Genomic DNA, 15,639 nt, shown 5'->3' on the forward strand with positions numbered 1-15,639 from the left:
AAAAATGATGGGAGGGTAAGGTTTTTCTAAAAAACTGTGTAATTAAAATGCATTTGGTCTATGGTACACATGTTAGGAGAGACAAAAAACTTTACTTATCTACAGTAGTAGTTCTCCTAATGTGTATAAATGTTTATTGTACAGGATGTTGTATACTGTATATTCCATCAAACATTTCAATGCTGCAACTTTGGAATAAGTTGTGGAAATGTGTAATTACAACATTGTTAGAGTTACTGGGTGACATGTACTGGGGAGGCTAAAGATGTGTAGCATAGCAGGGCAACCAACTGTTGAAAATTTCCTCATTTTCTCGTACCAAGGTACTTGTGTGAGGCAGTGCACAGTGTTTAAAATAATGAGTGAATACCCATGCAGTACCCCCGCCTTACAACATCATATGCAAAAGGAGGGTGTGGGTGTATAATAATGTAGTTAATGCTCAAAAGAATTGATGAGCTTATTGTCAGTAAGACAACAGTTCACATAACATACTTTACAGTATACAGAGTATTCCCTTAAAACTGTGTTTGTAAGCAGGCATGTAGGAAAGTCACATTCCATGACCTTGACAAGTTTTTGACTGTCTTGACTGTGAAGTGTGTATTGATTGTGTAGTTGCGACAAGAATTTTAGCAAGGAGAAGAAAGTGTGCCTTGTGATGCTAAGGTACAAACATGTGGTCCTCATGATGCTGTTTGCGAGGAAGGAAGAGTCCACCAGCCCCTTCTGGGAGGGCTAAGTCCCTCAGGGGGCTGAGGGGAGCTGAGAAATACCCCCTTTACTGGAGAATTTTCTCCACAGGGGGTATCTTCAGGGGTCTCCCAGATCCCTTCTTAATGCGAGTGGTGCAATGAAGCAGGTTTCTTGTAACACTGTTGAGGTTCAGTAGACTGCAGGATGTATCCCAGCCTGTCTGCAGTTTTATTCACATTGACTCCCTGGTTCAGAAGAGTGATGCAAGGAGTCTAATTCCCCATACATAGCCAATATCAATCCATTGTGATAGACAGGAACTTTTGTAGATGGTGGAAAAAGTGAATTGTGAGTAAGACAACACTTCCCTCTATCATAGTCTGTGGGTTACTGAAAAAAACTCCGTACTACTACGTCGTGTTTACCAGAGTTTAGGTGATGCCAAACGTGTTTGTTAATTGCTGACGAACTTTTTTTTATTACATTTTGGCAGGGCCTACCGCCAAAGTACAGGATGATGCTTCGATTCCCTAATCTCCCATAATCTCTCCACCAGCCTACTTCGGCTACTAGGTTGCACCTTATCTACACACTTAAACTAAACTGCATCATATTAAAGCTTGAGAGGTTTAAGGAAAAACTGTCACTCGGTTAACAGACAGGGCTAAAGAAAGGAATACGTGATATTTTCCATGTGTTTTCAGAGCATCAGCAATGAACTATTGCAAATATTTGGGGTTTGACTATCCTCATTTGTGTTTAGGTTATCATTGGAAAACTGCAGTTGCTGTCACAGATTTGTACAGCATATTCTGATAAAATGGGGAGATGAGGATATGCAAATTGTCATCATATCCATCTGAAAACTGGATTTCTGTACTTTAACTTTAGAGACCCTTGACTAATTAATTTTGAAATAAAGAATAAATGTCATGATACTGTGACTAGAAAATCTCACAATTAACCCACAAATTGGAGATGAAACTTTAGGCAACATTTTAGTCTATCCAGGACAGGCTGAAACTTAGTCTATATTGGTCTCTTGCTTTATGTTATGGATATATGGGTCAGTCGACCACCACCAGCAGCAGCCTAATTGATTAGTTAATTTTTTCAAATAATATTCTATAGTTGCATTTAGGAGTGAATTTTCCTGCTGAATTCTTTCAGTCTATTTGGAATATAATTAATGTAAGGCTCAATTAGACTATAATTTTACAATTTAAGAAATTTAAATTATTATATACCAATGCAGCACTTCCTACGGACATGCTAAGTGGCCATCGCTCAAGGTTCTATAAACAGTTTAAGCAGCTGCAGCAGTTCTACAATAATACTCGGAATCTTCAATATTTCAAGGGGCTGATTCAAGTGCCAGCTTTGCCACAGGTACTGTTTAGTTTTTTTTCTTTAATTATAATAAAAGTATAAATTTGGTAGTAGAATAAATTTGATGTTCACTATACATGAAAGTTTTTAAGTGCAAAAGTAAAATAATTTGAATTTGAGTTATTTTGTAGAGTTACAAGTGAGTGAGCTCAGACATTTAGGAGGCTGTTTTCACAAGAGCAGTGAAAGCCCTTTGGGCTAGTTAGGCATAGGCCTACAGAGAGAGCCTATATTTAGTATATAATCATAGTCTTACATATAGTATGGTGGATAGGGGTGCAGTATGGCAGATGTTGCAAGTGTATGGAATAAGTGGTATGTTACTTAAAGAAGTTAAGAGTTTTTATGAGGATTGTAAGGCTCAGGTTAGAGTATATAGGAGAGATGGAGATTATTTTCCAGTAAAAGTATGCCTGAGATGGGAATGTATGATGTCACCATGGTTGTTTAACATATTTATAGATGGGGGCTGTAAAAGAAGTGAATGCTAGGTTGTTGGGAAGAGGTGTGGAATTAAAAGATAAAGAATCTAATTTGAAGTGAGAGATGTCATAGTTGCTTTCTGCCAGTGACAGTACTTTTGGGAGCTTCTGAAGAGAAGTTGTAAAAGTTGGTAGAAATATTGGATATCAGTTGAAAGGGGATAGTATGGGGTCACTCTGCCTTGGCCATTTCCCACTGAGGCAGAGTGACACGAAAAAGAAAACGCATCATCACTCGTTCCATCACTGTCTTGCCAGAGGCATGCCCACACTACAGTTCAAAAACTGCAGCATATCTCCACCCATTCTTCAGAGCACAGGCACTGTAATCTCTCCCCCCCTAAATCTAACAGCATGTCAAGTCATAAAAACCATTTGCCTCCACTCAGAAGTGAATATATTCAGAGATTTGGGAGTGAACTTGTTGATGGATGGGTTTACAAAAAATGAGGTGAACCATAGAATTGACAAGGGGCAAATGGTGAGTGGTGCTTCCAGGCATCTGTGTAAATAAAGAACTTTATCCATGGAGGTAGAAAGGGTAATGTACAAGAGTATAGTGGTACCAACACTATTATATGGGTGTGATGCATGGGTTTTAAATGTTACAGCGGAAAGGAAACTGGAGGCTGTGATAATGTCATATCTGAGGGTAATGTGTGATGTGAATGTTATGCAGAGAATTTGTAGTTTAGAGATTAGGAGGAGGTGCAGAGTTACTAAAAGTAGTGTCCAGAGGGCTGAGGAGGGGTTGTTGAGATGGTTTGGGCATTTAGAGAGAATGGAATGAAACAGGATGACCTGTAGAGTGTATAAATTTGTAGTGGAGGAAAGAAGGGGAAGTGGGTCATCCTAAGGGAAGGGTTGGAGGAAGGGGGTAATGGAGGTCTTTTGTGTGCAAGGGGCTTGAACATCTAACAGGCATATATTAGACAGGAGTGAGTGGAGGTATGACTTTAATGCGCTATTGGAGTGTGGGCAAGGTAAAATTTATGAATCGATTTGGGGAAATTGGTTAGCCATAATTGAGTCCTAGAGGTAGGAAGTACAGTGTCTACACTCTGAAGGAGGGGTCTGGATATTGCAATATAAAGGGTATTTGAGGTATAATGTCTGCACACCTCTGGCAAGACAGTGATTGAGCGAATGATGGTGAGTACAGGTTGACTATCACTAATCCAGCATCATCGGGACCTGTAGGGTGACAGATTAGTGATTTTACTGGATTACAGAGTGGTTAGGTTAGAATACACTTAATCCAACAGCCGCTAGTATTTCTTCTTTTCTCTCGATTGAGTACAAGAAACCGCCCATTTACCTATTTAAATTACCCATTAAAGTGGTCAGAAATTGGTAATTTGGCCAATTTCACACTAATTTCAAGAGATGCCACTTTCAAAATAGGGTTCAAAACAAACAATGCAGACATTCCTGGCACTAAAATAACATTTTCTCTGTTCATTCATCATGTCTCCAGGCCCCCCTCTTATATTACACTTGCTTTCCATTTTGAATTTTTATTCACACAAAAATAGAAGATTTACTGTTATGCATTATTGTAATAATTGTATAAATAATGGCAACCCATTCATGACTGCATATTAGACTGGCCAGTTGGACATGTATTGGATGATGACTTCATTTGTTTTCTCTTGAGCATTGGCAAAAATTGAACATTTCCACTACTTTGAGCTCAATTTCCAGGTACTTTCCATTGTGAAACCAATCAAAACTACATCTATTTCTGTAATATATTTTCCACTATCAAAAGAGACTAAAAAACTAAAATACAACCATAAAACCCATATGAAAATACACCGCAAAGTCGCTGTTTTACACCAAAACCACGATTACAGTTATTTTTCTCATGCACTGCGTGCTGCAAGATTTTTTTTGTATAATATACACTTACCACACAGACCTATTCTCTCATATGTAGGCCCAAATTTACCAGTCACAGCTTGTCTGAGTGAGCTGAGCTTGGCGACCGACAGTGGGTTTAAAACCACTTTATCTTTTATGGGCCATGTACGGTGTATGTGCTTTTCACGATGAGAAGTATTTCTTTTATTCATTGGAACCGTGGCTAGGGCTAAAAGTGAGAAGGTTATAACAGTAAATGGAGAAAAAGAAATTTGAAAATTTGAAATTATGCCAGCCAGAATTAATACCAGATTACTGATTGGCAGATCAGTGATGTCCGACCTGTATTTCTTCTTTTTCAGGCCACCCTACCTCAATGGGAGACAGCCATTGTGTTAAAAAACAAGTGAAGCCTTGATTTAATAGACTAATAGAAAAAGGGGATGTCCATTAATGTTAATTGTTTGTAAACTTTCAAGTGATGAGATTATTTTACCATGCTTGTAACAAAACAAATAATTTTGGATTTAATGAACTGTTTATTTCAAAATTCAAGTTACTCAGTGAACAGAGGCAATTCTGAATTTAATGTAGTTTGTTAAATGTGAAATCAATTTACCCACCAGACTGTGAGTAAATTGACTTAAGTGCGTGTGTTTATCCTTATATTTTTGGGGTAAAGATAAATCAAGAAATATGATTTTTTTTTTTTTTCAAGTTTTGACTTTTATGTTACTGGTACAGAATTGTTAATGAATTTTTTCCTTCATTTTTTACTAAATACACTTTTTTTTGTATATGATTAGTCCAGGTGCGGTTTAGTAATTTTTTGGGGGCAAAAACAAGAAATGTGAATGTTTTATTTTCAACCTTAGTAAGTTTTTAATGAGGGTTCTTTTATAGTATGTTGTATTAGCAAAGGCTCTGACTTCGTGAGCGTAGAGAAGGGTATTGAACCCAACTTCGGCTTACTTTGCATGCAGCAGCATGTGTACGTGAGCGTGTTAGATAGGAGTGAATGGAGACGAATGGCATTGGGGACCTGATGAGCTGTTGGAGTGTGAGCAGAGTAATATTTAGTGAAGTGATTCAGGGAAACTGGTTATTTTTATATAGCCGGACTTGAGTCCTGGAAATGGGAAGTACATACAATGCCTGTGCTTTAAAGGAGGGGTTTGGGATATTGGCAGTTTGGAGGGATATGTTGTGTATCGTTATACGTATATGCTTCTAAACTGTTGTGTTCTGAGCACCTCTGCAAAAACAGTGATTATGTGTGAGTGAGGTGAAAGTGTTGAATGATGATGAAAGTCTTTTCTTTTTGGGGATTTTCTTTATTTTTTGGGTCACCCTGCCTCAGTGGGAGACGGCCGACTTGTTGAAAAAAAAATATATTATATATATATATATATTTAATATATTTATAGATGGGGTTGTAAAGGAAGTAAATGCTAGGGTGTTTGGGAGAGGGGTGGGATTAAATTATGGGGAATCAAATTCAAAATGGGAATTGACACAGTTACTTTTTGCTGATGATACTGTGCTTATGGGAGATTCTAAAGAAAAATTGCAAAGGTTAGTGGATGAGTTTGGGAATGTGTGTAAAGGTAGAAAGTTGAAAGTGAACATAGAAAAGAGTAAGGTGATGAGGGTGTCAAATGATTTGGATAAAGAAAAATTGGATATCAAATTGGGGAGGAGGAGTATGGAAGAAGTGAATGTTTTCAGATACTTGGGAGTTGACGTGTCGGCGGATGGATTTATGAAGGATGAGGTTAATCATAGAATTGATGAGGGAAAAAAGGTGAGTGGTGCGTTGAGGTATATGTGGAGTCAAAAAACGTTATCTATGGAGGCAAAGAAGGGTATGTATGAAAGTATAGTAGTACCAACACTCTTATATGGGTGTGAAGCTTGGGTGGTAAATGCAGCAGCGAGGAGACGGTTGGAGGCAGTGGAGATGTCCTGTTTAAGGGCAATGTGTGGTGTAAATATTATGCAGAAAATTCGGAGTGTGGAAATTAGGAGAAGGTGTGGAGTTAATAAAAGTATTAGTCAGAGGGCAGAGGAGGGGTTGTTGAGGTGGTTTGGTCATTTAGAGAGAATGGATCAAAGTAGAATGACATGGAAAGCATATAAATCTATAGGGGAAGGAAGGCGGGGTAGGGGTCGTCCTCGAAAGGGTTGGAGAGAGGGGGTAAAGGAGGTTTTGTGGGTAAGGGGCTTGGACTTCCAGCAAGCGTGCGTGAGCGTGTTAGATAGGAGTGAATGGAGACGAATGGTACTTGGGACCTGACGATCTGTTGGAGTGTGAGCAGGGTAATATTTAGTGAAGGGATTCAGGGAAACCGGTTATTTTCATATAGTCGGACTTGAGTCCTGGAAATGGGAAGTACAATGCCTGCACTTTAAAGGAGGGGTTTGGGATATTGGCAGTTTGGAGGGATATGTTGTGTATCTTTATATGTGTATGCTTCTAGACTGTTGTATTCTGAGCACCTCTGCAAAAACAGTGATAATGTGCGAGTGTGGTGAAAGTGTTGAATGATGATGAAAGTATTTTCTTTTTGGGGATTTTCTTTCTTTTTTGGGTCACCCTGCCTCGGTGGGAGACGGCCGACTTGTTGAAAAAAAAAAAAAAAAAAAAAAAAAAATATACACACACACATACATACATACAGTGTAGGCCATCTTACCAAACATATTTTAATTATAAGTAAACCTTTGATATAATGTACTTAAAGTGGGAAGAAGGTGGCCAGTAATGATGGTTGTGGTGGACAGAGATGAGAGATTTGTCATGATCTTTACAATAAGACTATTTTGTTATCGATTGACTTCAAGAAGTTTTTGAAGTTCATTAAATCAAGGGTTTACTGTAACCATATTATATGCTGAAGAAACCATGTGGTATTCCAAATGCCCAAGTAATGGAAGTGTGTGTGAAATATTACCATAGTTACACAAATAACCCGCACATAAAAGAGAGAAGCTTACGACGATAGTGTTTGACCATCCCCCCAAAATTATGAAGATTCTACATAACTTGTAGAATGCAGCACTATTTTCTACATTAAATTTACAGTTGCTCAAATTGTGCCATATCTGAATTAACGAATGAAATGTTATAGATACAGAACAAATAAGCACTATATATGTACAGGATAGCTTAATTTCTTTTTTCTTCTTGTTGTACAGGATGCTCCAAACTTCCTTATAGAAGCTGAATTGCGGAGTCACGAAACTCCAGTGGTGGTCGTAGAGGAGCAACATGAAGCAGCCGATACATCAGACTCTCTTCTTATTGATACATCAGAGCCTGAGCCACCACCTATACCACCACATCCTGACCTTATTGACAATCATAATGGGCAAGTAATCATACTGGTATACTTTTTAAAAAGTAAGACAGTATTCACTGTCCTTTGTGATTTTTATTTTATTAATTTTTACAGGTAATGTATGAAAGCTTGTAATTACTGTATACTCAGAGTTCAGCATACTGCACCAATATAATTAATAATACAAATATAGTAATTCAGTAATCTTCATCTTTGTTACTGTTTTGTACAATTTTAATTATTGACGTAGGATACGGTAACTTGGTGTCATGTGCTTTGCAACCTATCATAGCAGTGGTTTATTACAAAGTTCAAAAAAATGAAGAGAAAAGAAAAAATCCACAATTCTTGCCTGGTATTTATCAAAATATGAACCATGGTTCATATTCCAAATGGTCATTTGGAATTTTTTTTATTTTTTTCAACAAGTTGGCTGTCTCCTTCTGAGGCAGGGTGACCCAAAAAGAAAGAAAAAATCCCCGAAAAGAAAATACTTTCATCATTCAACACTCGCCTCACAGATAATCACTGTCTTGCTGAGGCGCTCAGATACGACAGTTTAGAAGTCCCTCCAAACTGTCAATATCCCAAACCCCTCCTTTAAGGTGCAGGCATTGTACTTCCCATTTCCAGGACTCAAGTTCGGCTAACTGGTTTCCCTAAATCTCTTCACTAAATATTGCTCTGCTCACACTCCAACAGCTCGTCAGGTCCCAAAAACTATTCATCTCCATTCACTCCTATCTAACATGCTCACACACGCTTGCTGGAAGTCCAGGCCCCTTGCCCACAAAACTTTCTTTACCCCCTCCCTCCAACCTTTTCGATGATGACCCCTACCTTGCCTCCCTTCCTCTACAGATTTATACTCTCTCCAAGTCATTCTACTTTGATCCAATCTCTCTAAATGACCAAACCACTTCAACAACCCCTCTTCAGCCCTCTGACTAATACTTTTAGTAGCTCCACATCTCCTAATTTCCACACTTAGATTTTTTTTTTTTTTTCGACAAACCGGCCGTATCCCACCAAGGCAGGGTGGCCCAAAAAGAAAAATGAAAGTTCCACTTTTTAAATTTAGTAATTTATACAGGAGGAGGGGTTACTAGGCCCTTGCTCCTGGCATTTTAGTTGCCTCCTACAACACGCATGGCTGATGGAGGAAGAATTCTGTTCCACTTCCCCATGGAGATAAGAGGAAATAAACAAGAACAAGAACTAGAATAGCAGATGAACAAGGAGGCTTTAGGAAAGGTAGGGGGTGTATGGACCAGGTGTTTACAGTGAAACATATAAGTGAACAGTATTTAGATAAGGCTAAAGAGGTTTTTGTGGCATTTATGGATTTGGAAAAGGCGTATAACAGGGTGGATAGGGGGGCAATGTGGCAGATGTTGCAGGTGTATGGTGTAGGAGGTAGGTTACTGAAAGCAGTGAAGAGTTTTTATGAGGATAGTGAGGCTCAAGTTAGAGTATGTAGGAAAGAGGGAAATTATTTCCCAGTAAAAGTAGGCCTTAGACAAGGATGTGTGATGTCACCGTGGTTGTTTAATATATTTATAGATGGGGTTGTAAGAGGGTCTTGGCAAGAGGTGTGGAGTTAAAAGATAAAGAATCACACATAAAGTGAGAGTTGTCACAGTTGCTCTTTGCTGATGACACTGTGCTCTTGGGAGATTCTGAAGAGAAGTTGCAGAGATTGGTGGATGAATTTGGTAGGGTGTGCGAAAGAAGAAAATTAAAAGTGAATACAAGAAAGAGTAAGGTTATGAGGATAAAAAGATTAGGTGATGAAAGATTGGATATCAGATTGGAGGGAGAGAGTATGGAGGAGGTGAATGTATTCAGATATTTGGGAGTGGATGTGTCAGCGGATGGGTCTATGAAAGATGAGGTGAATCATAGAATTGATGAGGGGAAAAGGGTGAGTGGTGCACTTAGGAGTCTGTGGAGACAAAGAACTTTGTCCTTGGAGGCAAAGAGGGGAATGTATGAGAGTATAGTTTTACCAACGCTCTTATATGGGTGTGAAGCATGGGTGATGAATGTTGCAGGGAGAAGGCTGGAGGCAGTGGAGATGTCATGTCTGAGGGCAATGTGTGGTGTGAATATAATGCAGAGAATTCGTAGTTTGGAAGTTAGGAGGAGGTGCGGGATTACCAAAAATGTTGTCCAGAGGGCTGAGGAAGGGTTGTTGAGGTGGTTCGGACATGTAGAGAGAATGGAGTGAAACAGAGTGACTTAAGAGTGTATCAGTCTGTAGTGGAAGGAAGACCGGGTCGGGGTCGGCCTAGGAAAGGTTGGAGGGAGGGGGTAATGGAGGTTTTGTGTGCGAGGGGCTTGGACTTCCAGCAGGCATGCCTGAGCGTGTTTGATAGGAGTGAATGGAGACAAATGGTTTTTAATACTTGATGTGCTGTTGGAGTGTGAGCAAAGTAACATTTATGAAGGGGTTCAGGGAAACCGGCAGGCCGGACTTGAGTCCTGGAGATGGGAAGTACAGTGCCTGCACTCTGAAGGAGGGGTGTTAATGTTGCAGTTTAAACTGTAGTGTAAAGCACCCCTCTGTCAAGACAGGGATGGAGTGAATGATGGTGAAAGTTTTTCTTTTTCGGGCCACTCTGCCTTGGTGGGAATCGGCCAGTGTGATAATAAAAAAAAATAAGAACTAGAAAGAAAATAGAAGAAAACCTCCCTTCAGCTTTGTTTTACTTATTGCCAGGACATCCAGCTTCTTCTCATTCATAACATCCACAATCATCTCTTTCTTATCATTCACACAACATCCACACACATTCAAACATCCCACTTTGACAGTTTTCTTCTTTTTCTTTTTAGTAAGCTATACGGGAAAAGGGGTTACTAGCCCATTGTTCCCGGCATTTTAGTTGACTTTTACAACACGCATGGCTTACGGAGGAAAGATTCTTATTCCACTTCCCCATGGATATGAAAGGAAAACAATAAGAACAAGACCTATTAAGATAAAATCTAAGAAAATTCAGATGAGTGTGTATACATAAACATGTACATGTATGTGTAGTGTGAACTAAGTGTAAGTAGAAGAAGCAAGACACCTGAAATCTAGCATGATTATGAGACAGAAAAAAGGACACCAGCAATCCTACCATAATGTAAAGCAAATACAGGCTTCCTTTTTACACTCACTTAATAGGTCGGTAGTACCTCCCCAAATGGATTCTGTCTTCCAACCTACTGCCTACAAAAAAAATCTGCATTTAATGAAAATACAGAAAAGCTATTGTATTATATTCTTGGGAGGGATGACACACCCTGCATTTACTATATCATGTTCATATCTTGTTTACAGACTGTAGGTGCCTGTCTGATGCTTTCAGTAAAAATTTAGGTTTCATTGAGAAAAACTGGATGGAAAATGGGTTTTGATGAGTGTGAAATTTACTTAACATCCTTTTTTTTTTTTTTTCTTTTATGCATCCTGGTTGTTAAATGTGGGATTACAAAGTCTTAATTAATGGAAATAGTGACTTTGCAAAAGTGTTCTAATTATAGAAAAATACAAATAGCAGTGTGATATGTTTGTTTTATTCTGGAAAAAGTTCTGAATTAAAGATCAGTTTTCAAAGTTAGAACAAATCTAGCCTCACTCCTTAATAAGTTAATTGTGCATTTCAGAGGTTACACTATTCTGAATTCAAGAATTTAAAATATTCCCTTTCATTTGTAAATACTATGTTATGAAATTCAAGATTTTATAAAGCAGTGTGTTGCACTATTCAGAAAATCCTACATTGAATCAGATCAGAGTTTTTCAGACAGTGGGCTGCTGCTCTAATGGGGGCCATAAACAGGGTGTACCTTAAACTGGTGGGTCATCTGGTTAATTGGTTGAGAAACCCTTGTTCTAGATGGTTGAAACAGCATAATAGGAAATATTTTTTGGGAAGGTCATATTATATAATGCTGGGCCTTTTGAGCAAGACTTAAGCTTACACAGGAATTTAATTAAAAGTATTCATGGGTATACAAGACAAGTTTTGCATTACCATGCAAAACTTGTATTAAACATGATAAACCAGCAATGATTACCTAAACTGGAGTCCTTGGAGTGGGAGGTCCAGTGCCTGGGTAGGGAATGTTGCAATTTGGAGGGTTGTTTGAAATGTAATCTCTATACTTCTGATAAGACAGCTACTTAGTGAATAAGGGTGAATGTGTTTTCTTTTTTTGGAGCTTTTCTTAGTGGGAGACAGTTGGTGTGTTAACAAAAATTATAAATAAAAAAAAGAATAAATACAGTACAATGCCAGCACTCTGAAGGAGGGGTGTTAATGTTGCAGTTTTATAACTGTAGTGTAAGGACGCCTCTAGCAAGACAGCGATGGAGTGAATGATGAAAGTTTTTCTATTTCGGGCCACCCTGCCTTGGTGGGAAATGGCCAATGTGTTAATAAAAATAAATAAATTCAGTTAGCATTAATGAGCTAAATTTTTAAACACTACATGATGTGTAATGACATAAAAGTATAATCTTAATAGGAATTAAGGGAGACTATACTCATTGTGTTTCAAAATAGGTCTCTGGCTGAGGTAGTAGCAGAGCGGGAGTCACTCATAGAAGCTCTTCATGCGGAGTTGGAGGCCATGCGTATTGAGGTACAGCGATCACGCTCCCATGCTACACACAATGAAGAACAACTTAGACTTCGTATTAATGATCTTGAATCAACAATTGCTGAACTGGTGAGTTGGAATAAATGTTTTTCTGAGTCATACATGGCTCTTTTTGAACTAAAGTGATTTTAATTATGATTAATTTGCTTTAATTCTATTTCCCTCTTAGGTAATATTTGCCAGATTAATAAGATTAGATAAAATAAAGAATATTGTAATAAACAGTGGTAGTTGTTTCTAATGAAGATGATTATTGATGCTGCATATCAAAATTTGCTCTCGTAAAATTTTCTTTTTACGTTTATAAGGGGCATGAACATTCAGCAGGCATATGTGAGCATGTTCTTAGATAGGAGCGAATGAAGACAAATAGTTTTTGGGACTTAACGAGCTGTTGGAGTGTGAACAGGGTAATATTTTGTGAAAGGATTCAGGGAAACTGGTTAGCTGGACTTGAGTCCTGGAGGTGGGAGGTACAATGCTTGCACTGTAAAGGAGTGACTTCTGAACTGTCTTATCTGCGTGCCTCTGCAAAGACAAGAGATAGTGTGAATAATGGTGAAAGCGTTTTTTTTTTTTTTAGGGGGGAGGGTCACCCTGCCTCGGTAGGAGACAGTGTATTAAAAAAACTACCCAAACTATTCTAACTCTCTCATTTATCATCATAATCCTAAAAACTAATAATATTCTTGGCCAGTTTCTTCCTCCCAATCAATATCTTGTACTTCAGAAGTTTGAGTCTAGATTATTTTTTGTGATGTACACCATATACAGTGGAACCTCGGCTTATGAACGCCCCACCATGCAAATTTTTCAGGATACGAACCATCGTTCCATCGATTTTTTGCTTCTGTATATGAACGAAATTTCAGGATGCGAACTTCCCCATCAAGGGAGGTTCCTTAAATAAATAAATAGGTAAATAAAATACACCTACCATCCGACTTACAACCTGCTCGACTTACGACCACTCGACTTACGACCGTGTTTCTTATGCCAAATTTCTGGGAAATAAACAACTATTTGTGTTGTACACAGTGTTTATCCTAAACCTTACAGTATAAAATACAGTACTAACAGCATAAAAAGTAAAGTAAAGCATGAAATACCAAAATAAAACAATAAAATAAAGTCATTACAAAAATGTTTTGTTGATATTCAGTAGTAAAGTTCAACTTACGACCATTTCGACTTACGACCGGTTTCTCGGAACCGAACTTGGTCGTAAGTTGGATGGTAGGTGTATTTATTTCTTTGCAAAGGTTACAATGTGTGTTTACATATAATATGATTGGAGCAAAGAAAGCTTCTGTCATGCTGAGGCATTTCGGGCAGACTTAACCTAATACTAATAGACTACTAAAGTCTAGACAGGTGAAAAATGTACTAGCAGTGGTTACCAATGGTTTGCTGATGGTGGCACCAACTACTGGCTGCCTTTTGAAGTTTCTCCTTACTGTTATTATTATTATTACTATTATATTGTATTATTAATATTATTGTTGTTGTTATAATCATGATTATTAATATTATTATTATTATTAGTAGTAGTAGTAGTATGTACATGGTGAGGGGCTCTTGATCTAGGGAATTGGATCTGTGCTCTTGGTCTCCAAATTAATAATAATGATAATAATTATTATAATATTATTAGTTAAAGGTAGTAGGTTGGTAGACAGCAACCGCCCAGGGAGGTACTACCATCCTGCCAAGTGAGTGTAAAGCGAAAGCCTGTAATTGTTTTAAATAATGGTAGGATTGCTGGTGTCCTTTTTTCTGTTTCATAAACGTACAAGATTTCAGGTATGTCTTGCTACTTCTACTTACACTTAGGTCACACTGCACATACATGTACAAGCATATATATACATACCCCTCTTGGTTTTCTTCTATTTTCTTTCTAGTTCTTATTCTTGTTTATTTCCTCTTATCTCCATGGGGAAGTGGAACAGAATTCTTCCTCCGTAAGCCATGCGTGCTGTAGGAGGCAACTAAAATGCCGGGAGCAAGGGCCTAGTAACCCCTCCTCCTGTATAAATTACTAAATTTAAAAAGTGGAACTTTCATTTTTCTTTTTGGGCCACCCTGCCTTGGTGGGATACGGCCGGTTTGTCGAAAAAAAAAAAATCTAAGTGTGGAAATTAGGAGATGTGGAGCTACTAAAAGTATTAGTCAGAGGGCTGAAGAGGGGTTGTTGAAGTGGTTTGGTCATTTAGAGAGATTGGATCAAAGTAGAATGACTTGGAGAGAGTATAAATCTGTAGAGGAAGGGGTCATCATCGAAAATGTTGGAGGGAGGGGGTAAAGAAAGTTTTGTGGGCAAGGGGCTTGGACTTCCAGCAAGTGTGTGTGAGCATGTTAGATAGGAGTGTTGTAAGAGGCGACTAAAATGCCAGGAGCAAGGGGCTAGTAACCCCTTCTCCTGTATATATTGCTAAATGTAAAAGGAGAAGCTTTCGTTTTTCCTTTTGGGCAACCCCGCCTCGGTGGGATACGGCCGGTTTGTTGAAAGAAAGAAAGATTATTATTATTAGTGGTAGTAGTACGTACATGGTGAGGGGCTCTTGATCTAGGGAATTGGATCTGTGCTCTTCCAGACACACATACAACAAATCACCAAGAAAATCTCCAAGACTGTAGGCATACTATCAAAGATAAGGTACTACATTCCACAATCAACTCTCCTGGCACTGTACCATTCACTCATATACCCTTATCTTACATATAGAATTTGTGCATGGGGATCAACAACATCCAATCACCTAAAACCCCTAATAACCCAGCGAAAGGCAGCAGTAAGAATGATAACAAATTCCCACTCCTGTCAGCATACTCCACCAATTTTCAAAAGTCTGAATCTGCTCACCATTAATAACATCCATACTTTCATGTGCCTACTACATACACAGAACAATACATGCCAATATAATCCCTCCACTCAAACTTCTCCTTACCAACCTCAACAGGACACATGACCACAACACAAGACACAGATCTCTTTTTGATATACCTCGTGTCCATATCACACTGTAAAAACTCTATGCACATAAAGGGCCCCAAAATATGGAATTCATTACCAGAAGATATTAAAGTAACCCGGTCTGAAAATCAATTTAAGACTCTTCTCAAAAGCCACTTAATCACTCTAGACTAAATGCTAATACTCAGTACACACATACTCACTTAAGTACTCCCACATTATAACTTCAACA

General features: G+C 38.4%; 1 protein-coding gene across 2 annotated transcripts in view; it reads left to right on the forward strand.

Moving 5' to 3' along the window:
- Positions 1-15,639, forward strand: part of Hip1 (Huntingtin interacting protein 1) — a 105,981-nt gene that overhangs the window by 45,322 nt on the left and 45,020 nt on the right. For both annotated transcript variants that reach the window (XM_053785369.2, XM_053785368.2), the window contains exons 6-8: positions 1,952-2,085; positions 7,629-7,801; positions 12,331-12,496. In XM_053785369.2, the coding sequence (XP_053641344.1) occupies positions 1,952-2,085; positions 7,629-7,801; positions 12,331-12,496 (473 nt within the window). The remainder of the gene's footprint in view (positions 1-1,951; positions 2,086-7,628; positions 7,802-12,330; positions 12,497-15,639) is intronic.

This window comes from Cherax quadricarinatus, chromosome 35 (assembly GCF_038502225.1).
Source record: "Cherax quadricarinatus isolate ZL_2023a chromosome 35, ASM3850222v1, whole genome shotgun sequence".
Classification (NCBI taxonomy): domain Eukaryota; kingdom Metazoa; phylum Arthropoda; class Malacostraca; order Decapoda; family Parastacidae; genus Cherax; species Cherax quadricarinatus.